Source organism: Adiantum capillus-veneris, chromosome 11 (genome assembly GCF_014529385.1).
Source record: "Adiantum capillus-veneris isolate H3 chromosome 11, ASM1452938v2, whole genome shotgun sequence".
Taxonomy (NCBI): domain Eukaryota; kingdom Viridiplantae; phylum Streptophyta; class Polypodiopsida; order Polypodiales; family Pteridaceae; genus Adiantum; species Adiantum capillus-veneris.
This window is the reverse complement of record NC_140941.1, coordinates 133,368,360-133,393,224: the sequence shown is the minus strand read 5'-3', so window position 1 is coordinate 133,393,224 and position 24,865 is coordinate 133,368,360. Positions and strand designations below refer to the sequence as shown.

The 24,865-nt window shown below is 43.3% G+C and overlaps 1 protein-coding gene across 3 annotated transcripts in view; it reads right to left on the bottom strand.

Annotated features, from left to right (window-relative positions):
- LOC147448039 (tRNAse Z TRZ4, mitochondrial-like) overlaps nt 1-24,865 on the bottom strand; it is a 146,677-nt gene that overhangs the window by 67,544 nt on the left and 54,268 nt on the right. For all 3 annotated transcript variants that reach the window (XM_086523932.1, XM_086523931.1, XM_086523933.1), the window contains 6 exons: nt 24,372-24,416; nt 12,818-12,872; nt 12,691-12,734; nt 959-1,360; nt 623-870; nt 394-523 (listed from right to left, as the gene is read on the bottom strand). In XM_086523932.1, the coding sequence (XP_086380058.1) occupies nt 394-523; nt 623-870; nt 959-1,360; nt 12,691-12,734; nt 12,818-12,872; nt 24,372-24,416 (924 nt within the window). The remainder of the gene's footprint in view (nt 1-393; nt 524-622; nt 871-958; nt 1,361-12,690; nt 12,735-12,817; nt 12,873-24,371; nt 24,417-24,865) is intronic.

Below are 24,865 nucleotides of genomic sequence, written 5' to 3'. Positions count from 1 at the left end.
TACCGTTCATGGGCAATTAGTATAATGGATTTAATAACAAGGTAAATAACAAGCGAGCTCGATGTAAATGCAAATGAAAAACAATGCATTAGATTAGAAGGAACAAGATACATAGTGCTTTTATAGCCCAAGGAATTAGGCTTCTAAAGGATAGAGATCATGGACTTTATTTAATGCAGTCTTCATGTGTCATGGATGTATGTATGCCTCATGGAAGGAGGTAAAAGGGAAATCCCATGGCTAGGATTATCCCTACATTACGGGCAAAAGCACTTTTCCCATGATACGAAGTATTTGCGAGGACCACACTTACTAAGTGCAATGAAATATTATTACAAGATCCAATTATAAATTATGGAAATGCTTATGTATTTCAAAGAAGACACAACTTACTTGCTGGACTGTCAGATTCTGATGCTCTGCTTCAAGAAAGCCCGATATTGGAAAAACATCAGGGCAGACGTAATTCAGTTTGGATAATTGGTATGCACTTGACTTGAGAATAGGGAGCCCAGGGTTCTTCCTGTACAAAAGCCACAATTATTGCTCTGAGGAAAAACAGTCAAGGCAAACAGCTCGATACAAAAGGCAGAATCAAGGCAAACAGGCTTGTGTGTAGTACCCATGTCGTCCTGCCATCAAATGATGGGCATCATTGAACTTCAACATCCACTCTTGATAGTGTTCATCATTCGTAACAGAAGGGGGGCTTAAATGCACAATACAGTTTACGGTCTTGCCAGATCCAGAATAATATAGTTGCAAACTTGGTAATGAAAGGAGTGCATGTAAAAAGTTAATGTCTGGACAGTCAACAAGCATTATAATGGGGCCAGGGCTTGCAGGACCCAGAACGTCTTCGGGGTTTACCTGCATTGAAAAGTAGATGAGGTGGAGTGAGTGAGTTTCAATCTGCCAGTGACACTTTCTTCTAAGAGTGGTCTTCAAAGATAAATACCTTTTGCTGGCCATCATCTGACATAACACTCTCTCCTCTCTGTAGTTTCCCATACTTGGGGCCAGGGTTCAGGCCTTTGGCAAGAGCCTTCTTTGGATCAAACTTCCCAAGTACTTCCGTTAGCTCACAGATATATATCACGGACACTCTAGTACTTCCCTTCACTTTAGGCACATCACTGCCGCCATTTGGATGTAAAATGACAGCAGAAATTTTGACCAACTCATTCTCTAGCAGCGCGATCGGAGTTAATGCACCTGCCACTGTATTGACCATTTCCTTGCCACCTATCTCATCTAGTTCACCACCAAAACTGTGTGTATGTAACATTGCAGCGTTTGGAACAAAGCGTCGAATGGCATTTACCAGGTTCTGAAATTCTCCTGGGCCCCAAATTTGGGCCTACATTACTCCAAAAGAGAGTTTTGTGTTAATGTCAGAAAGAAGAGTACACAATTCAACAAAAAAAAAGGATTCCCTCAATTTGTTAAGCATTGAAATCTTTCTGATATGACAACATTCATAAAGGGCATGGTGGTTATCAGTGCTTCATGAAGTTAAAATAGTCAAAAAAACCAAGAAACAAGATGCACAAGAATCGTCAAGTGACAAGTGACAACTAATGTAATGCGAAAAATGCACACACAAGACACATTCAGTCGCACGTGCATGAGTTCAGAGAGGAGAGAGAAGAAAGGAAAAAGAAAGCATTTATTAACCTTTATTGGAGGCCAAAATTGACCTATAGGACAGATCAGATACATCATCATTATGATCCACTTCGGGTATCATGCCAGAGGCATACAAAGGAAAAAAGAAACTAGATTCCCTTGAGCTCTTATGAGTCATAAGGGCTTTTCATTACAAGATACTAATCACCATTTTTATGTGTGTAGTGAGATAAGCTGAGGGAAAGAGCGAGGTCAACAAAAGTGCCCAAGTGCCCTCCTGTTTGCCTATGATTTTGTGCAAGGTTCACTCCAGTTGACATCCTATTCCAACGCCTCTGCTCTTGTGCCAAGGGCTACTGCCCTCTCAAAAGGGTTGCTCATTGTTTCCTACTCTATTTGGTATGTATGTTGATGAGGTGTCTGATTACATTGACAGAGGATGATAGAGGTGCCCAGCTAGCAGGGACGTGGATCCCATTGTTGTTATATGCTGATGATATTGTGTTGATCTCTGACTCACCAGAGGGTATGCAGCGACAGTAGGATGCATTACACAATTTTGCAGAGGATAGTGGATTGTCTGTAAACCTTGGTAAAACCAAGGTTATGGTGTTTAACACCACACCTTAGTGGATCAGGAGATCAGCACCGACTTTCACATATGGTCAGGAGATTGTAGAGTGTACAGATGCATACACTTACCTTGGGTTGTCTTCACTGGGCCGAGGTTTTCTTTGGGGAGAGCAGCAGAGACTAGAATGACTAGAGCTTTTGCGGCCTTGGGAGGCTTGGAGAGGATGTGTTCGCAGGTACATTTCTAGGAACCTTGGACAAAGTTATGCCTCGTTGATACTTTAGTAGCCTCAGCTATGTTGTATGGGGTGCAGATATGGGGACCTTCTGTAGGCCAGGATGGTTGGAGACGTATGGAGAGGCCTTTGGTATCTATGATCTCTCGACTGATGAGAGCCAAGGCCTCTATACCCCACACATCATTCGAGCAGAGCTAGCTGCCCCTCCTATGGAGATTGAGGCGCTTACCAGATCAGTCTCCACTAGAGATAGATATGCTAGACTGGCCCTTGAGTCTTCCAAATAGATAGCTCTTCAAGGGGACACTTCATACTGGTATGCACAGATGGCATCATGGTTTCAGATGCATGGCTCCACCATGGACAGGCTGCCCCCTTTCCAGTACTCTCTTCATGCACCCTCAATGTCTCTTACACGGGTGGAGATTACTAGACTCAGTCGTCAGGACCTGATCCAGTTGGATACCAGGAGGACATGGATAGAGCCACCACAAGAGTTGGGGATGAAGATGGCTTTCTATAGAGAGCATCTTCTCCACCTCACACGAGATGGGTTTGTGATTCGACCCAGCTACATGGACACACATATGTCTCATGGATTGCGATGTGCCATTGGTCAGATACGCACATCCTCACATCAGCGGGAGATTGAGACTGGTAGATTCAGAGGGATACCAGCAAACACCAGGATATGCCGCTTATGCCAGCTAGAGCCAGAGACAGAGCTACATTACATATGTCATTGCACAGTGTACTATAAGATACAGGGCCATTTCCACTGCTTATTCAGAGAGGGTTTCGGTCCTTTCTCTAGGGTCATGAGTTATGAGGATCAGAGATTTCTTGGGCTATATCTACTTGAGTTACACAGATATAGAGACACTTTACTTGGGAGAGATAGAGAGAGACAATCCTAGAGACAGATTACAAATTTCTTTTGACTAGATATGGGACAGCCAGAGGAGCAGCCATCACTGTAGAGCTCGGCCCACACTCATTCGACCACTACCGGCACTCTCATTGACCGAGCACTAGAGCTACGGAGATCCAGACGGCCACGATTGAGGAGAGGGGCTACACAACATCGACGGAGACTACAGCAGAGGATTCGAGCCATACTGTTTCGACATCTAGAGTGCAGATGAGGATGGATTCTAGTAGTAGTATCTTTGTTCTAGTTCTTTTGTACGCAGACATGGTATTAGATTCACCATTTTGTAACAGGTTGGTCTCATAGTTCATTCTGGCCTTTTGAAGACGTTAATATAACATTTCATTTCATTTCTCCCTCTGTGATTGTGTGAATCCTGTCCTAGGCTTATGCCATTGCCAAAGAAAGAGCACATCTTTCTTCTATTGTAACTAGGTCAGACTTTGTAAATAATTAATGTATTTACGAGAAAAGAATTATCTAATTAGTTGTGTAAACATCATAATAGCTCTAGGAGTTCTCGGGCCTGAGGTGCGCCCAAGTTTGGGCCAGTGCACCTCAGGGAGACTCTAGCAGAAAATACCCTGAAGGCTGAAGCCCTAGTGATTGGGAAATCGGGTCTTCAATAAATGGATAGATAGTAGCCTCAGATTTCAGGCTCAGAAAATTACGCGTGCTAGTGCAAGTACAGGAATGAGATGGGGTCCTTAGAATAATAACCCTAAGGCCTAAATTATTTTACGCCTTAGGATAACTTAGCTAAAGTATTTTTAAATTGTTTATGACGGACCAAATGACCAGACGAGTGCGACCAAGTAATGCAAGAGCAGTGCTGGTACGACATTGCGTTGGGGAGCAGGTAACAATTTCATTGGATTGCATCTATGTGTGCAGTTCTCGTTCAATTTGCACATTTCATTAATAGTTTGTCAACTTTTAAAAGTGAAAGTTAAAGGGTTTTTTAGTTATTAAGTGTGTCAAGTGGCACACTTACCAATGCAAACTAACTCTCACTCTCACCCTCTCTCTCTTCCTAGCGTCCCCTCTCCCTAATGGTTATTTAGGAGCCCCCCCCTCCCTCATTTTCAGTGTTGGCAGTGCTCCTACCCCTCCCTATTGTGAGTATGCTCTACGCATTGGAGCCCTCCATGGAAGCTTGAGAGCAGCCCCTTGCGACATATGTGGTTGCCTCGTGCTCCAATTGTTTAGAACAAGGTTTCTCATAGCCATAGCCAGATTTTGATGAAGTTTCATCGCGAGAAGTTGCAGTAGGCACTCTCTTCGTAGAGTATGGTGGCTGTAAATTCTTTGTTTTTCAGCCCTTAATCACCTCCTTTAGGGTGAATTTCAGCAAAATACATATAGAATCTAGTTCTTCTCTACCTACACTACGCGTACACAAAGTTTCGTGCAATTCCATCGCGGAAAAGGTCTCTATTTCGGCTTTGGAAGGTGCTCAGGTAACATTTTCAGGTTATGTGCAGAAAATTACAGCAAGCATGTGTGCGTGCATTTTACGTGTTTCTCCCTTGTTTTTGTTGCAGGAATGATTATGCATAAAGGGACTCAGTTAGTGGAAGGTAGACTCTCATTTTCGAGAGCTTCCGTTGAGTTTTGTGGAAGATAGACTCTCGTTTTGAGAGCTTCCCAAAATCTCAAAGCAGAGGGCAAATCCTCTCAGTATTCAGAGAGTAGCTTTCACACTCTCTCAGTCAGAAGCAAAACAGAAAGAATAGAGGACGGGCTATTGCCCCGTTCTTGTGCTTGTAAAGATTCTCTCTTAGTAATAAAGATAATCTCATGAAGTGTAAAGCTCTCTCTCTCTCTCTCTCTCTCTCTCTCTCTCTCTCTCTCTCTCTCATTCTCTTGAGTATTTGAAGTACAATTAAAAGTCAGTTTACGCTTCCGTATTTTTGTGACAGTGGTATCAGAGCAAGGTCATCTCTCTCTTCCTTAAGGGATTGACGACTCTTAACAGATTGCAGAAATGAAAGGACGCGAGATAGAGTTCTCTCTCCTTCAACAGCAGGTGGAAGAGTTGCAAAAAGCTCTCTCCCATCCAGAAGTCCAAAAGATTCTCCTTACTCTTGAGAAAGGGAAGGAGAAAATGCCGATGGGGTCGGGAGAAATCCCGCAGAACCCAAAGGCATCAGAACCAAGGAAAGATCCTTTGATTGGAACCTCCCGCATGCACGAGAGGCAAAGGAAACCTCCAGAACGTCATGTGCGGTTTAATCCAAAGGTTCAAGAGCAGGATCCCCCTGATTCCCCTCAGTACTGTTTCATGAAGGATTTGGGTGACATAGTTGCTCCGGAAGATATGTTTCTTGACGATCCGTCGCAGCAAGAAGTGCATTCAAGGGAAAGGACTCCTGTCCAAGCATAGAAAGAAGGAGCACCATAAGAAGAAGCACCACAGGCAGAAAACATTCAAGTCGGGAGACAAAGATGTGAAATTCGACACCTACAAGGGACGGCGTGATAATGACAAAGAGTTGACTTTCATCCGCCAAGTCAAAGTTGCATTTGCTGAAGGGAATTTTAAAGAAAGATCCAAGCTTCGCCATGTCCGTATGTACCTGAAAGGCACCGCAAGCAGTTGGTGGTTAACCCTTATCCTGGAAGATCGCAAACCCCAAGATTGGACTGCTTTCAAGAAGGAGTTCTACACACAGTTCCTTCCTCCCGACTATGAGGAAGAGGTAAAGAAAGAATGGGATCGACTTTCACAGTCGAAGAACGAAACTGTTCCACGCTATGTGGATAGGTTTTGGGACGTTCTCTTGAAAGTCACTCCATTCAAGAAGATTGACGATTCGGAAAAGATGCGCAAGTTTGAAGCAAGATTGCATGAAGCCTTGCAAAAGGCTTCATGCAATCCTTGCAAAAGGCTATGAAGCTTTACTCTCGGGGTAACTTGCAGATACTTATGGAATCAGCCCGCATAGCTGATGGAATACATGACAAGGGTACTCCCAAGAAGATGGAGCAAAGCACTTACCATGCCAACCAGAAGGCTCTCCATGAGCAGCCTACCTCTACTTCTTCTTCTCAAAAGAGGAAAAGAACCGCCTCCAAAGCAGAAGCAAAGCCAAATCAGCCCAAGAAAGGGAGATATCTCTCTCCTGCTGAGTTGCGAACCTACATTATTGAAGGAAGATGCTTCAAATATTGACAAGTTGGTCATATGAAGGGTGATTGTCCTACCAAACCTCTGCAACCACCCTCTTCCAATGCAGTCGTAGATGTACAGGGAAATACAACCAAGGATGGAAAAGAAAGAGCTCTTCTCCAAGCATGGGGTAGCATCAACAACCCACGGGCTCTTATACTGTTTGACCCTGGCAATACAGACAACTTCATCTCTACAAAGCTAGCTGATAACCTGAACTTACAGCCCAATCGTTTTGGAGTTTCTATTCAAGCACAATCTGCTTTCAAAGGGCAGAACTCTAACTCTACTTCAATCATAGGGAAGTTGAATTTCAAGGTCGACAACTACAAAGATCAAGAGTCTTTCTTACTAGCTTCACTTGAAGGATGCGATGTTATCTTGGGAATGCCTTGGCACTACAAGATGCATCCCATTCTTGACTATGTTCAGAAAACCTTATCCTTTGCTCATAAAGGAAAGGAGTATCTTGTACTTGCAGATCCAGGTGATTGGCGATATTGGCGTATCCCTATCGCCAATCACATTGCCATCAAGAAAGTAATGAAAAAGTGTGTTTCAGTGTACTTGACTTTTGCAAGAGAGAGAGATGTGTCTGTTTCACAACTTTCTTCCTCTTTAGAGGAAAAAAGACTTATGTTATTAGAAAGTTATAAAGATTGTTTTGCAGATGAACTTCCAAATGAACTCCCACCTTCGCGACCTGAGGATTATACAATTGATTTGATCCCAGGAAGTTCTCCTCCAAATCAGCCCCCTTATCGAGTTAGTCTAATGCAGCAAGAGGAAATTCTCAAGCAAGTTAACAAACTTTTGGAGAAGGGCTTAATAAGACCTAGTACTTCTCCATATTGTTCACCTGTCTTGCTAGTACAGGAAAAGGATGGCACATTCCGCATGTGCATAAACTATAGATCTCTAAACAAGATCACCATCAAGAATCGATTTCCAATCCCTCGGATTGATGACATTCTTGATAAGTTACAAGGAGCAAGTGTCTTTAGTCGTATAGACTTGAAGACCGGTTATCATCAAATCCGCATAGCTCCTCAGGATGTGCATAAGACTTCATTTAGAACAACCTTCGGGTTGTATGAATTTTTAGTGATGCCTTTTGGACTCACTAATGCACCAGCTAGATTCAATAGAATGATGGATAGAATCTTCAACTCATATAGAAGCTTTACAGGTGTTTTCTTTGATGACGTCTTAATCTTCTTAGAAATGGAAGACGAACACTATAAGCATCTCGAATTAGTGTTTGAAGAATTACGCAAACACAAATTATTTGTGAATGCTAAGAAGAGTGAGTTCTTTTAAAAAGAAATCCACTATTTGGGCCATATTGTATCTCTCAACCAGGTGAGAATGGACCCTGATAAGATTCAAGCAGTTGTAGAATGGCCTACGCCAACTACAGTACATGATGTACAAAGTTTCCTTGGCCTCTGTTCCTATTATCAACGTTTCATTGGAGCTTTTGCTGCGATAGCAGGTCCCCTCCATGACCTGACAAAGAAGCGGATTCCATTGGGGGTCTGGACAAAAACAAGCTTTTGAAAAGCTTAAGTATCTACTCAGTCACGGACCTGTTCTCAACGTCCCTGATCTTCGCAAACCTTTCGAGGTATACTGCGATGCATCTGGAAATTGTGTAGGAGCAGTTTTGAACCAAGAGGGTCACGCCATAGCCTACGAAAGTCGGCGCCTTGAAGATGCAGAGTTGCATGTCTCCATATACGAAAAAGAGCTAATGGCAGTAATTCATGCTCTTTCCATTTGCAAACACTTTCTATTAGGAGCTGATTTTATTATCAACACAAATCATCAAAGCCTTCGCTACTTTCTCACACAGAGAAAGTTATCAGAAAAGCAGATGAGATGGGCCAACTTTCTTTCAATGTTCCATTTTCAGATTTTACACACTTCTGGAACAAAGAATGCAGTTGTAGATGCTCTCTCCAGGCGTCCAAAGATCAAGGCACTAACAACAATTTATCATGAGGAACTAGAATCTCTCAGCGAGATGTATCCTCAAGATCCAGACTTCGCTACAATTTGGGCAGATCTTCAAGCTGGTCACTCAAGGCCACCTTATTCCATTAGGGATAATATGCTCTATCGTCAACAAGCAATATGCATAGCTCAGCCCTTACGACAGAAGGTGATGGATGAAGCACATAATTCTCCTTATGTCGGGCATCGAGGAATTGCTGCTACTACTAGTGCCCTCGAAAGGTATTTCTTTTGGCCAACACTCCGTGCGGACATTGAAAAGCATGTACGTGAGTGTTTAGTCTGCCAAAAAGTAAAATATGACAGACATAAAGTTTATGGCAAGCTTCAACCACTCCCTGTGCCTAACACGCCATGGGAAAGTATTGCCATGGATTTTATTACAGATCTTCCTAGATCCAAGAATGGAAATGATGCAATCTGCACTATAGTAGACAGATTCAGTAAGCAAGCACATTTCCTTCCAGTAAAGAAGACGATCAAAGCTGATCACATGGCTAGAATATTTCTAGCTCATATTTTTAAACACCGTGAATTGCCAAAGACTATTGTCAGCGATAGAGATCCCCGCCCGACTAGTCTATTTTGGCAAGCATTGTTCGAAAACTTGGGAACTAAGCTTGATTTTTCATCAGCTTATCATCCTCGAACAGATGGTCAAAGCGAAATCGCTAATGCCACTGTTTTAGATCTCCTCGAGTGCTATGTTTCGGAACGACAATCCGAATGGGAACAGTACTTACCAATAGTTGAGTTTGCGTATAATAATACCATACATTCCTCAACTGCTAAAGCTCCCTTCGAAATTATTTATGGGAAGCCACTCTTACTTCCTATTATGGTTACAAATAAAACATCTTCGCCGCAGATGAATTTGTACGCAATATTGATATTGCCCATCAACAAGTAAAGCAAGCGATTGTTCGTACTCAAGAGCAACAGAAGAGAAAAGAAGACAAGCACAGAAGGAATCTCAATCTTGAAAAAGGACAATATGTCCTACTTCAGTTTGAGAAAGCTAGATTGAAAAAGCGGGCTAGAAAAGGGAAAGTTGTCAAACTTTCCCATAGATTTTACGGCCCTTTCAAAATTACAGATAAAGTCAATGATGTGACTTTCAGATTGGATTTGCCCTCTTACTGGCGCATCCATAATGCTTTTCATGTCAATCTCCTCCGACCATATGTTGGACCTCCTCCAGTGGCGCCAGTACAAGAAGATCCTCCAACAGTCGAAGAGACTGAGGAAATCCTTCAACCTGAACAGATAATACACCACTCGGAGAGACAACTAAAGTCGGGGAGCCTACATCGAAAGTATTTGGTCAAGTTCAAGAATTACACCCCTTTAGATGCAAAGTGGATGACTGAGTCCGATCTTAAGGACTACCCAGACATCTTGCACAGTTATGTTGACGCTGTACAGTTGAGGTCAACTGTTTAGAACCAAGAGGCATGTAACTCTGTGAGACTTTGTAAATAATTAATTTATTTTACAAGAAAAGAATTATCTAATTAGTTGTGTACACATCAGAATAGTTCTAGCAGTTCTGGGGCCTCAAGTGCGCCAAGTTTAGGCCAATGCACCTCAAGGAGACCCTAGCAAAAAATACCCTGAAGCCCTAGTGATTGGGAAATCGGGTCTTCAATAAAGGGGTAGATAGTAGCCTCAGATTTTAGGCTCAGAAAATTATGCGCGCTAGTGCAAGCACAGGAATGAGATGGGGTCCTTAGAATAATAACCCTAAGACCAAATGACCATACGAGTGCGAACAAGTAATGCCAGAGCAATGCTGGTACAGGCATTGCGTTGGGGAGCAAGATACAGTTTCATTGGATTGCATCTATGTGTGCAGTTGTGGTTCAATTTGTACATTTCATTAATAGTTTGTGAACTTTTAAAAGTGAAAGTTGAAGGGTTTTTAAGTTATTAAGTAAGTGTGCTAGGTGGCACACTTACCAATGCAAACTAACTCTCTCACTCTCACTCTCACCCTCTCTCTCTTCCTAGCGCCCCCTCTTCCTGATGGCTATTTAGGAGCCGCCCCTTCCCCATTTTCAGTGTTGGCAGTGCTCCCACCCCCCCTTTTGTGAGTATGCTCTACGCATTGGAGCCCTCCATGGAAGCTTGACAGCAGCCCCTTGCGACATATGTGGTGGCTTCGTGCTCCCATTGTCTAAAACAAGGGTTCTCATAACCATAGCCAGCTTTTGGTGAAGTTTCATCGCGAGAAGTTGCAGCAGGCACTCTCTTCGTAGAGTGTGGTGGCTGTAAATTCTTTGTTTTCAGCCCTTAATCACCTCCTTTAGGGTGAATTTCAGCAAAATACATATAGAATCTAGTTCTTCTCTACCTACACTACGCGTACACAAAGTTTCGTGCAATTCCATCGCGGAAAAGGTCTCTATTTCGGCTTTGGAAGGTGCTCGGGTAACATTTTCAGGTTATGTGCAGAAAATTACAGCAAGCATGTGTGCGTGCATTTTGCGTGTTTCGCCCTTGTTTTTGTTGCAGGAATGATTATGCATAAAGGGACTCAGTTAGCGGAAGGTAGACTTTCATTTTCGAGAGCTTCCGTTGAGTTTTGTGGAAGATAGACTCTCGTTTTCGAGAGCTTCCCAAAATCTCATAAAAAAGGGAAAATCCTCTCAGTATTCAGAGAGTAGCTTTCGCACTCTCTCAGTCAAAAGCGGAACAGAAAGAATAGAGGACGGGCTATTGCCCCGTTTTTGTGCTTGTAAAGATTCTCCCTTAGTAATAAAGATAATCTCATGAAGTGTCAAGCTTTCTCTCTCTCTCTCTCTCTCTCTCTCTCTCTCTCTCTCTCTCTCTCTCTCTCTCTCTCTCTCTCTCTCTCTCTCTCTCTACTGGCACTCTCATCGACCGAGCATTGGAGCTACAGAGATACAGACGACCGCGACTGAGGAGAGGAGCTACACAGCATCGACGGAGACTACAACAGAAGATTCGAGCCATACTCTCTCGACATCCAGAGTGCAGATGAGGATGGATCCTCACCATTTCTTCCATCTTTGTTTCACACACTGTTACATCCAGTTTACCGGGTACCTATTGTATCAGCTGCTACACCCACGTAGTTTTAGATTGTAGTAGTAGTAGTAGTATTTTGTTCCACTTCTAGTTCTTTTCTAGTTCTTTTCTAGTTCTTTTGTACCCAGACATGGTATTAGATTCACTATTTTGTAACTGATTGGTCTCATAGGTCATTTTGGCCTTTTGAAGACGTTAATATAACATTTCATTTCATTTCATTTCTAATTCTCTTGAGTATTTGAAGTACAATTAAAAGTCAGTTTACGCTTCCGTATTTTTGTGACATCTATCTTGGAGCACACCTAGCAAAAGGTACAACATAAATGGCAGCAAGGTCCATGAACAGATCGTGTCTAAGCACTGAATTACCCACCAAAGCTCACGAGCTCATCATCATGAAGGATCTCAAGCTGTTCGGACCGTGCACCAAGAACCCCTAATACCTCAATACCAAAACATACCTAATAGGCTAGTGCCAAACCAAATGGATTTCACAAGGCTCTCAAACAAAAAGGCCCTCTATGAACCCAAGGTTGTGGGCACATAGGAGGAAGAGGGGACCCATTTGTTAGAGTTACAAAAATGTCTTCCTCTTCATCTCTTCTGTGCTAGATAGTGAATTAGCTTAAGATGGCTTTTTCTCTCCTGGGTACAATGCACTTTCCAATAGACTAAGTGAAATTATACAAAGATGTCACAATCTTCATTAAGTAAGAAAGTTCAGATAACATGATCATACAAAAATTTCTTCCTGTTCATTTCTTCCGTGCTAGAGTAGTCAATTCTCTTATGACAGCCTTTCCTCGTCTGTCCAACTCTATGTACAGCCCACTTTCTGGCAGCCAGGCGAAGACAAGAAAGCTAGAGTAGTCAATTCTCTTATGACAAGCCTTTCCTCGTCTGTCCAACTCTATATACAGCCCACTTTCTGGCAGCCAGGCGAAGTCAAGAAATCTATCATTCAAACATGCTATTGCAAAACATACAAACATTGCAGTCAACTGATACAGATGCGTGTGAATCAACATGCAATTGTCAGTACACTCTGCAGACATTTACTGACCAGATTAACTTACAGTCATGCCAATTTCATTGATTCCTGCCAAAGTCAGGAGAAGTCCTGCATTTAGAAAGTCAATGACCAGAATGTGATCAAAAAAGTAAAAAGATCGACAGCCTCCTAATGTCATCTTAAAAGCATACCAGGAAGTCCACCAGCAGTTTCAGCACAAATGCGAGTAAGGAAAATGTGATCAATCTGCAGATAACAAAAGAAAGACATTTAGCTGGTCATATGATGTTTTTCTTGGTGCTTAGATAGACAGTTAATCCAGTGTTAAAAAGGAAGAAAAGCAAGTACAAAAAACCTGTGGGTTTAAAGAGAAAATACATCACAGGCTATATTGGTTAAAACTAAAAATGCAGGTAACATTGAATGAACAAGGAGAGCACTCTTAATAGAAGCTTGTATATGTTTCCAAGAGCACTTTGATGCATCTGAACATGTCAAAAATAGACATACCACCTATATACCTAGAGAAATCCAAGATAAGCCCAGATTCACCCTTAAAGGAAAGTGCAAGGTATAGACCCATGGTAGTCACCCACAAGACAATATAACCATCAGGTCCATCATGCATAGTACTGAAAATACCACGACATCCACTAACGTCGCCAGTGCCCAATAGTGGGTGTAGAACTAGGTACGAACGTATGCTCCCAAATACAGCACACACCACACACGCGCACACTTTTTTTTTGTAAATTTGATTAATTTACAAGTGGGAAGCCTCAAAATGAGGAAAACCAACCATAAAGATGAGATACAAAGGGAGGAACATAGAAGTGTTCTGTAATGTGAAAGCTCTAAAAGCAAACATAGAAGAGCTGTAGGATATGTCCAGGGATATGTCCCCGACATCAAAGGCAAAATGTAAAGATTGCCTAAGAGAAATTCTGAAAGAAGGAAAGGGGTCCGCATCATGCTCATGGAACATGCGTAAATTACATTGGCCCCACAAAGACCATAGTGAAGAAAATCTGATCCATGTGAAGAAGACCGCAAATTGTTGAAGGGAATTTGGGAGAATGTCAAAAGCCCAGAATCGTTTGTAGAAAACTGCCGAGGGAAAGCGGAGGTGCACACATGCTGATATGCGGTGAAGAAAAGCCCTGGTGAAGCGGCAACCTCAAAGCAGAGTCTAACAGTCTCATCATAGGCTGAACATCTGACACAACGAGAAGAGCTGATGTGATGCACACTAAGGAGAGTTCCAACCGGGAGAACAAGACTCATGCCGGAGAAACGCATAAATGTTGCGGGCAGAAATGGCAGCAAGAGGAGTGTCCCATAAAGTCCAATCCGACATATGGCATCCACTGGCCAGTGGCAGAATGGGCAGAAAACAGAGAACATATGCTCAAGCGCACTACAAATCTGACGATAATCGACGCCCAACCCAAAGCGTGCAGCTGCTTGAGAAAAAAGAAGCATATTTCTAGACGTATCAACCACATCATCCACCGTGCGTATGCCTCGGCAAGAAAGGAAGTATGCCTGGCGAGGCGACCGGTCAACAAGAGTAAGAGAGGATACCCTCCTCCAATGAATGCTTTCTAAGTGCAACGAATTCCCATCTGGTTGTCGTTTGCCATGCCATGAAAGATGAGACGTAACAGTTTTCCAAGCAAAGAGTAAACTAGAGGTGACCGAGCAACCAAGGATATGGCCAACCATCTTGCCAAACACATTCTCCTAAAGGGAAGTCTGCCAATGACCAAAGGTAGAAGTAGTAACAAGTTGACATAGTGGGGCAATCATGACTGTCCATGGTTGAGACTACTATGCAAGAGTAGGCAAAAACATGGCCTTCCCTGCTAAAGCGTGGCAACGAAGGTCCAAATTATTCAAATCCCCAAAACGCTTCGGAGTGCAAAGTTTCTCCATTGATAACAACCAGAGCCTTTTCTTTCGAGAATTAGTGCACCACAAATGAGATAAAATATCAGACATAAGCGGCGTGAGGCGAGGACAAGGCCAATGCAGCAATGGCAAGTAAACTGAACATATGCTATCATTATGCACTGGACATGTAAAGGCCATGTGGACAGTTTCCAATAATTCAATTTGACATTCAGGCGTTGCATAACCCAATCCACTTGTCGAGTATTGGTTACCCACTAGCCAATAGGATACCCCAAGTGTCTGACAACCACATGTAGATCAAGAATATCTATGGGCCACAAAAGATGATGCCAGTCATGTGCATTAAGTGGCAAGAGTTTTGATTTTTGGAAATTGACCTTAAGGCCTACCGCAAGACCAAATGTACCCAATGCCTGCATAATCTCTTGCACATCATCCTGATTATTGCGAGGCATGAACGACGAGTCACCAACATAAACCTGCTCAATAAAGTCAGTCCCAAAGGGTAATTGCAACCCATGAAGACGACCAAGCAAAGTCAAGTGATCCAAATGCAACGACAAGGGGTAAGTGACAATAGCATACAACAAGGAACTCCTTGCTTGACAGAGCATCCAAGAGGCCAAGGGTCAATCAGCTCACCATCAAGAAGGCTAGAAGACGTACTATGAGCATACAAGAAATATACAACATTGAATCCAAGGGCGAGCATTGTGTCAGTGATGAAATACCAGTGCATTGTATCAAAGACCTTTTCAATGTCTACCTACATCACGAGTACATTGTCACGATTGTGACTATGTTCCAGTATTACATACACTCCTAGTTGCAGATACGCGAAGTGCCATGCCAAGGAGGACCCCTGCGCTTGGATGGTCACACCCCTTCGCCCAAGAGACGTGCCTCTTCGCCAAAAGCCACACTCCTTCGACGACTGGTCACACCCCTTCGCTCTACGGGTGCAACTCTTCGCCCAATGGTTGCAGCTCTTCGCCGAAAGGATGTGTCTTTACGTTTGCAGTCATGTCTCTTCACCATGAGACATGTCTTTTCATTTGTGTCTCTTCGTCTCCTATATAAGGAGCCTATTGTACTCAGTACCAAGCAGTCATCAATCAATCAAACACAAAGTCTTCTGAGTCTTTCTTTGAGTTCAGTTCAGTTTCTTAAGTCTTAATCATGAGTTTAAGTACTTAATTAAGGATTAGTACCTAAAATCCTTACAATGGTCTCAAAGCAAATTTTTTCCCGGGACTTGAAGGTTGTGAGCCTCTCACCCTCGCCGCTACCCTCTTCCCCCCTTCCGAGAGTTGCATGGAAGCAAAAGAAAGGTCGTACACATGTGCATACGAGCATGAGGTAACTTGAAATTTTTTCTGTTCCAATTCTATAAGTAAAGACAGAATAAAGATGTGTGTGCGCGGCGGACCCAGAGAACTTCATGCACCCTTTCATGCAAAAGGGCATTGACCCGACAGAAGGCCACCCAACTCTCCCTTGCTCGCACCTTTTCCCAAGGCGATAATCCTGTGGATGGTGTGGAACATCTACAGACGCGCAAGTCTCGTCTTCTCCCACACTTCGAGTACATCCATAGGCGGTACCCTACTCCCTGACAAAGTGCAAATTGGACGTAGTCAACAACATTATCTTCCTCGAGTCCCTGGTGCGTGTTTACAGCAAGCTCCTAGTTCCCGGATTACACACCTTTGTCACCCGCTCCAGTGGAGACACCTCCTATCGACGAGGTCAAGATCTCTATGTCGACATCCCAAAGAGAAGATGATCAGCAAGCGCAGATGTTTGCCCTTCTCAAAGCCCAAATGGAAGCTATGCAACAGACTTTCTCAGCAAGTCTTGCTTGCATCAACAATTGCTTGGACCAGTTACAGATGCAAAGCTTTGAACCGACCAAATCGGAGGTTTTGCAGTCCAAATTTTCTCACCCAAAGCATGGTTTCTCAGAGACAACTAGACGCAAAGTACCTTCGTGCGAGCAAAAGTCTCGGCATGAATATTCTTGGAAATGCTACAGTTCTAAGCAACCAACTTCTTATCGAAATCATCGGCAACAAAAGCAGCAATATGAAGCTTCCAAAGGATCATCAGTGATATCAAGATGGGCTTACTTAGTGGCACATATATCCGACCCTAGTCGAGTACTCGGTCGCGAATGCTGCGACGCTGGACAAGTTCCCCCTCGCGAGCCATGTCCTACATTTAAGTCTTTCTTATCTGATGGTGGTAAAGTTGAAGATTTATTGATCCTTTCCTTGTGCAAGAGGATCCTTCAAAGGTCTAAGAGGCAACAACTTCCTCAACCTCCCCCTTGTCAATTGGAAGCCTTAATACCCGCTGAGAAAGCTGAAGATTCAGAAGATTCCAGTTCTTATGTGACAACCAACAAGCACATAACCCTTCTTTCGCCGTGATCCAGGCAAGAAAATTCGCCTCGTCACCGCCCTTGCAGAATATAGTCTTTGTCTCTAAACAGATACCAGATGCTATGGTGAATGATAATTCTTCAAACTTGAAGAATGAGACTTAACAGAAAGAGCTTTGGATGCAGAAGCACAAGAACGATACATTTCTTTCTCCCAGAGTTTCTACAACTACCCTGGGTTTTATTTAAAGAGGGAGGGAATGTCACGATTGTGACTATGTTGCACTATTACATACACTCCTAGTTGCAAATACGCGAAGTGCCATGCCAAGGAGGACCACTGCGCTTGGATGGTCACACCCCTTCGCCCAAGAGATGTGCCTCTTCGCCAAAAGCCACACTCCTTCGACGACTGGTCACACCCCTTCGCTCTACGGGTGCAACTCTTCGCCCAATGGTTGCAGCTCTTCGCCGAAAGGATATGTCTTTACGTCTAAAGTCATGTCTCTTCACCATGAGACAGTGTCTTTTCATTTGTGTCTATTCGTCTCCTATATAAGGAGCCTATTGTACTCAGTACCAAGCAGTCATCAATCAATCAAACACAAAGTCTTTTGAGTCTTTCTTTGAGTTCAGTCCAGTTTCTTAAGTCTTAATCATGAGTTTAAGTACTTAATTAAGGATTAGTACCTAGAATCCTTACATACATCCTGTTGGGTTCATTTAGCACATTCCAATCTAAACATTATATTAGCCAAATTATCCAAGATTTGGCGTCGAGCCGAAAGGATACCCTCAATAAGAGGCTTCTTAAATACGATGTACAATCATTTTAGCTAAGATTTTGAATATAACCGACATAGGTGTAATCGGCGGCCAATGAGAGGATTGCTCACAAAGCGCTTGTTTAAAAAACAATTTCAGCAAGCCCTCTTTCCACGATAATGGCAAATTTTGATTAGACCGCGCAGCAATCATCATGAAGAGTAAAGGCTCTTTTAATCGCTCCCAAAAGGAGATAAAAAATTCCATAGTGCGTCCATCCCAACCACGGGAACGCCATCGGCCGAAAGCAAATAACGTTGAGTGCAATTCATTTTCAATGAAATCCACCTCCATTGCTAGAGCATCTTGAGGCAAGAGAATTGAATGCAACATAGATAACAAAAATTCACATGCATGAAGAATTTTAGCATGAGCCAGAGCAGCAAAGACATTCCCAAAGTGGGAAGCCATGGCATCAGCAAGCTCACGTTTTGAGGCTATCCAAGAGCCTGATCGGAGCATAACCCTCTTGATGGTTTGAGAAGCCCTTGAGTGGCGTAGGTGCTTAAAAAAATGTTTTGAGGCACATCCCTTATCCACAAACACTGACTTCGAGCGTGAGTTTGCCATTTATCTACTTTGCGTTTATCATTATGCTGCAAACATACACGAGCCTAGCAAAGAGTTGTCAATTCACGTTCAGACAATAAACGTGTGTAAGCCAAGAGTTGGAGCTCTTGATAAACATGTTTGGCATCCTCAACATCCCCATGTAACTAAAGCATGTGGTGCTTGCCATAATCCTGAGTCACACATTGCATGTAACGGGGACGGGCACCACGTGCCAATGGAAAAGAATAGATTGAACAAATTTAAGCACTTCAAATAACACTGAATTGAAAGAGATGCACAACATACGAAATGGGGAGTGGCAAAGTTCCACCACAAGAGAACACTGGCCCCAAACGTTGGCCCCCCTTTCGGTATTTTCTTTATAGCTTCGACGTGGTACAACTCCCGTGGCTTTGCTCTGCATCTCCCCCAGGTAGACTACCAAAGTGAGCTCCCATGGGTCACATTTAAAGGCCCTGGGACTCTAAAAGCAGTTTACATGAAAAGCTTCAAGTTCGAAAAGCATCTAGTCCCAAAAGCATTGGCGCCAAAAGCTGCCAATGCGTTTCACGAAAATCCGTACATCTGCTACGTCATCCACGTAAAGCGCGGCAATCCGTACAATATGCCACATCAACAAACCAACGAAAATTACGGGCAGTTCCGTACATGGTGCCACATCAGCAGTTCTTCACGCAAGGGTTATTTGTATGAAGGTCTTGCTTTACTTAACTGTCTTTGGATCACCTGGGGCCCATCAGACGAGGTCCCATAAGTTGGTGGGAACTCCTTTAAAGTTAGGCCCACTCAGCGAGGACTTGTAAGTTGGTGAAAACTTCTTTTGCTGCTGCTTCTTCTTAGGGTTTAGGCCCCTCAACCGGGATCTACAGGTTGGCTCCGTTCGTCAGTGGCTTGACACATAAGCAGTTTGTGACATCCCTCCTTCTTGAAAGAAAGTAATCGTCCACAATTACGGCATATCTACAAAACAACTCAAAGTTAGCTCAACAAATTATGAGGGTCATTCTGAGGGACAATCAGTTTTCTCATTTCAACTTGGAGCTCTAGATTCATAGGTCGTTGGCTTTCTAGAAAATCTCATCCAATAAGGAGTATATTTTCATTCCAAAACGGAGCTCTTGATATTTTGGCGTAACAAAATTAGCCATCACATCCAGACCATGCTAATCTCTACGGGTGTCTTCATGCACTAAAATTACATACCAAGGCAATCTCATCTAATTAGGAATATGCAATGGTTGGCACATCACAATGCAACACAAATGCTCACATATGCATGTTACAAGACACAAAGAACAACGCCTCGAGACAGACGGCCTACGGTATGAAGCTACTCAACGACTACCTCGTCACTCCCCTTCCAAATAACCTAAAAAGATCCGGGACATGAGCTCTGAGGACTGATACAACCAAATGCTCCCCAGACTGTAGCCTGCGTCGCTTGGAGGTTTCAAGCATACAACCAAACGCTCCCCAGACATCCCTTCTACGTCCTTCGAAGGTTTTCCATCATACAACGAAACGCTCCCCAGACATCCCCTCTACGTCGTTCCAAGGTTCAGACAGTAGCAAAACAACATTTCCCACTACACCACCCGAGAGTAAATCACCAAGATGTCTGCGTCGTTCCAAGGTTCAGACAATACCAAAACAACATTTCTCACTACTCCACCCGGGAGTAAATCACCAAGCATTGAAACTAGTATTATAACCAAAGTCAAGCATTCCAAATCCGCATCAAGACAGGCTTAAAACACATACCATCCATTTCAAACAATACTTCCTCAAACAGAGTTCAAAAGTATATAAAACAACTAGATAATTCATTCAGGTTTTTGTTTGGACAGCCGAACTTTGAGGAAGATTGGCTTTGTCCTTTTGCATGGTTCGGTTCCGGATCTAGAGAGTCGCATCATCCTTGTCGTGCCAAGGTATGCCCAAGAGAACATCGCAATTGCCCAAGTTCATAATGTGGAAATCGGCTTTTCCTTGATATCCTTGGATGGTCATTGGAAGAGCACCAATGAGACGTACCACCTTCTGGGTCTAACCAGTGGCTAACTCAACTTCAATTTCGCCACCCTATGGACCATAATCAAAGTCCATTTGCTTCAGAAATTCTGGATGGATAAAGTTTTCGGTAGCTCCTGGATCAAAGAAAACTAGGGCTTGCCGTTGACTTTGCCATATGCTCGACACAATTCATTTGTTTTTTCAAGGCGTATGCCATACATAAATATCTTAGCAAGAGGTGGCCCTGGGGATCTTTCTATTGTGGGAGCAAAAGGTTGCTCTAAAGACGTTGAGGCTCGCTGAGGACATGTAGTGAACCTATGCCCTCTTTGAAAACATTCAAAGCATTGGCCTTCTTGTAAAAGGGTTTCTCATTGACGCTGTGTCAGACGAGGCCTTTGAGGTTGGGTTTCACGAGACTCCCGAGAATTTATTCGTTGTTGCCGAGAGTTCTGGTTAAAGGCCGGAGTTGCTTCTGTGGTAAGCTCCAGCTTTCCCTTCATCAGTTTGTACCCGCCCGCAGCATGGTCCATAAGCTCTTGCATGGTTGAGACTTACTTGGACAGACAATATTCTTGCAATGGTGATGGTAGTTCAATGGAGTATCGCTCACACTGGTCCTCCAAGGGAATGAACTTAAAGAAGGCCACTGGGAGGTAACGTCAAGAAACCTTTGGTTATAGTTGTCCATGGTCTCTGTGGCAAGCATTTTCAAGTTGCCCCATTCTAAGAAGATCCGGACTTCAAAGAGAGAGGTCATATAGCAACCTACAAATATTGTCTTGAAAGCTTGCCAGGTCCTTGGAGCATGCGATTCTGTCGCGATTGAACTTCACCACTGCATAGCATTATCTATAAGAAATCCCGCTGCTCGAGAAATCTTGGATTCTTCTATATAATTCCCCAAAGCATAGATGTTGTTGAATTGATATAGGAACTGCAATTCTTTCTTCCAATCTTTCACCCTGGAAAAGGTGAAAAATCTGACTGTCGTGCCGTCATCCTTGCAATCTTTCCATTGGTTAGGCACATATCCCGGGTACGGATAATACGGGTATCCATACAGCCTCCAAACATTGTAGCCTAGTGGCGGTGGTGGTGGGGGCAACGACGATTGCATTGGATCAGGGTCAAATGGCTGCACCATATTCTTGAAGACTCCCTTGATCGGAACAGACGGCTGGGAAGGTTGCCGGTTGGAAGCTCTTGTACTTTCTGGTGCAGAGGTACCACCTGGGCTTGTCGAAAAGAAACTGCACGTACCCTGCCAAATACATGAATGCCATGTGGTCTTGGGTTTTTTATGGCTTATGCCCAGTCAGACAGAGCAATGAAGACGGGAGCGCGTTCGATGCGCGATGGACTAGGGGTGGGAGTGGCTAGTAAGTCCAAGATCGAACACAAAGATTCTTTATAAAATTTCGTGTAAACTTTGGAAGCGCCAACTTGCTCTGTCTACTCTTAGGTAGGACCGGTATGCTTTCCAAAAAGCACACGCCTAAAGCTCTGATACCATTATACCAGGGAAGGGAACCATGTGCCAACGGAAAAGAACAGACTAAACAACTTTAAGCACTTCAAATAACACTGAACTGGAAGAGATGCATGACACACAAGACAGAAGTGGTCAATATTTCTTTATATCACTTCAACATGGTACAACTCCCATGGCTCTACTTTGCATCTCCTATGGGTAGATTGTTAGAGTGAGAGCCCATGGGTCATATTTAAAGGCCCTCGGTTCTTAAAAGAGCTAGTAAACAGATAGTTCCTTGTTGGGACAAAATGTGGCAAAGAGTGAAAGTAATCTCACAGTAACAGTAAAAATGTTTTAAATAACGCTCTATTAATTATTAAGCTGCTCATTATGTATAAGTACATAATCTTCATAGACTTAACAGCATCTAGCATGTGTTCTGTCACTTTTACCAGTGTGAATTACTTACATAATGACAACAAACATGCGAAATCACTAATCCATGTCAATTGCAAACCTGATAGGAGCAAGCGAAAGATTCACAGAATATTGCTCATGAAATATTAAACCAGGAAACTTATTCTGAGGAGCCTCTCATACAAGACCGCAAACTCAATAGGAAATGATCTGCTAGCCTCACCCTTCCCTAACCTCAAACAAGTCGACTGATTTGTGCTTTCAGGTGCACATGAGCCCAAGAATTCCCAAATAATTTCTCGCAATATTTATGCTCCTCCATGTTGAGCTAGGCCGCCACCCTCTAACAGAAGCGCCCCCTTTTCCAAAGCCTAGACAAAGGCTTCTCTGAGCACATAGCAACACATGGAAGTACACTCGCTTTCTCTGGAATAAGAGATCTGGAATTCAAGAGTCGTCCTGATAGATCTATGAGGTCTCTCTTCAGAATGTTCCGCCAACCTTAAAACTGTGGAGGACTACACAGCATCGCCGGAGGCTGCATCAGAGGATTCGGGCCACTTTGGCCCGACATGCACACCGCACGGTCAAACTACTGACCATGGAGGAGATTGATGAGATCCGCCACCGACCGATGATGGATCTCTTGTGATTTAGCTCTTTTGAGGATTGTACACCCTGCTCATCTTGTACCACACACATACCCACAGTGTGTTATATTAGCTTTCATCCACTCCCCTACTCAGATCCCACACAGTTCCATTTCTGTACCTTTTCTTTTTATTTTTGGTACTCAGACATTGTATCAGATTCACCGTGTTGTAACTTTTTTCAGACATTGTATCAGATTCACCGTGTTGTAACTTTTTGGTCTCATAGGTCATTTTGGCCTTTTGAAGGCATTAATATAACATTTCATTTTCTTTCTCAATCGTTCGGAGACGTGTACAACACCAAACACACCTTCTCGTACTGTGTAAGAGCAATCATCCACCTACTTTCACTGCTCCAAAAGGGTCCTCCTCCCTTCCACAACTACCATGGTTGAGTTCCATTACAAAAGGGTGGGATTTTGAGCCATTTCCATCGGCGATAATTTTAGCTCGACAAATGGAAAGAGAAATAGATGCGTCAGAGGTAGATCTATGGTTGAAGTGGCTGATCCAATGAGGATGTCAGAGGGCTGCAATTACACAAATTGATGAATGCCTTGGAATGGCCACAAAAACACAGCCTATAAAGGCTAATGATGGGGCTGAGTAAAGCACAGATGAATGTGCTGTTCTGGGCGCCTATAACTGAGAGGAGATCACCTATGATAGCTTGTCAAAAAGCAATAAGACCAGCTGAATGCCGACCAGTTCTAGTAAGGATTGGAGCCTAGGGATCGGTTGTGGGGTGATGGGAGGGAGAGAGGGCTGATGCAAAGTGACTCCAGAAATCAGATGAGGCTCCTTTGGCCACTTGCTCTAATGGCTGCCGGGCCCCCTCCGTAGGTATCATAGCCCCAAAGTGATTATTCACATCTTACCTTCGGTAAAGGGTAGCACAAAACTGTAACACATATGTGTGCAACAATATCTGTTGACCCGATCGCAGAGACGTGGTATTTGCATGCTCTAATCCACATGATGACGTAGCAGATGGCCACGAATATGTAACAACACCTTTCTATCTTCAAGGAAAAGAGAGCTATGCATGGTTGGGAACCAACTAATGGATCCATTCCGTCATGTTGTTCCAAGCATGCTCACAAAAGATGCCCGACTAAAATTGCCTATGCTCTTCCAGACTCACCTAGGCTATGTAGAAGGCACAAGCATGTCCACAAGGTACCCTCAATCAAAGCCTTCTTTTGTGTAATCGAAGTTATGAATGCCTCCATTCATAATGTTGGCCACGTGCGATGAACCTTCATTCTTGAGCCGATCAGTAAAAAAACGAGGAAGGCACCTGGCTCCAAAAAGTGGAAGGGACAGAGTGTCCACCTCTGTTTAGCTTTCGAAAAGGAGGCACTTCTGTTGGCAAACCAACACACTGAGGGGAGCAAGAGCGCCACCAAATCAAAGCATACGACTGAAAACTAAAACTAAAGAAACAAACTCTAATCAGATATCGTCTCAATACAAGCAAGATATACCACCTTGGATAGCTTAATTCGATATTCTGTACAAAATCGTTGTAGCCCCTGAAATATCAGTTTAGTAACATCGTAAGCATTAAAATCCAATTATCTTTATTAAATATGGTAACAAGCTAAAAACTCAAAGAAGAGTGCAAAACAACCGATACAACCCAAGGTTGTGCTTTCACCAAAACCAGAAACAACAGAAATCCTTGCATGCTTCTGTTTTCCTGCTGTCTACAGGCATTTTCAAATATCAATTAAAGCTTCCTGTCTGGGGCTTCAAACCCATGCAGAGCCCCAACGTGTCCTGGTCCCTCACTTATCTTTTCAATAGCTCAAGTTTTATTGAACCCGAATAAACAAGGTGAGGACTATTTAGCTAGAGCCACACCGCATGTCTACTGAGAGACTTTCCTTCTAGTTTAAGCTGATTGGCATCTCAAGTGGCTAGTAACTTCATTATATGAATGAAAATTTCTAAAACATGTTTTAATTGCATTGATCCTTTC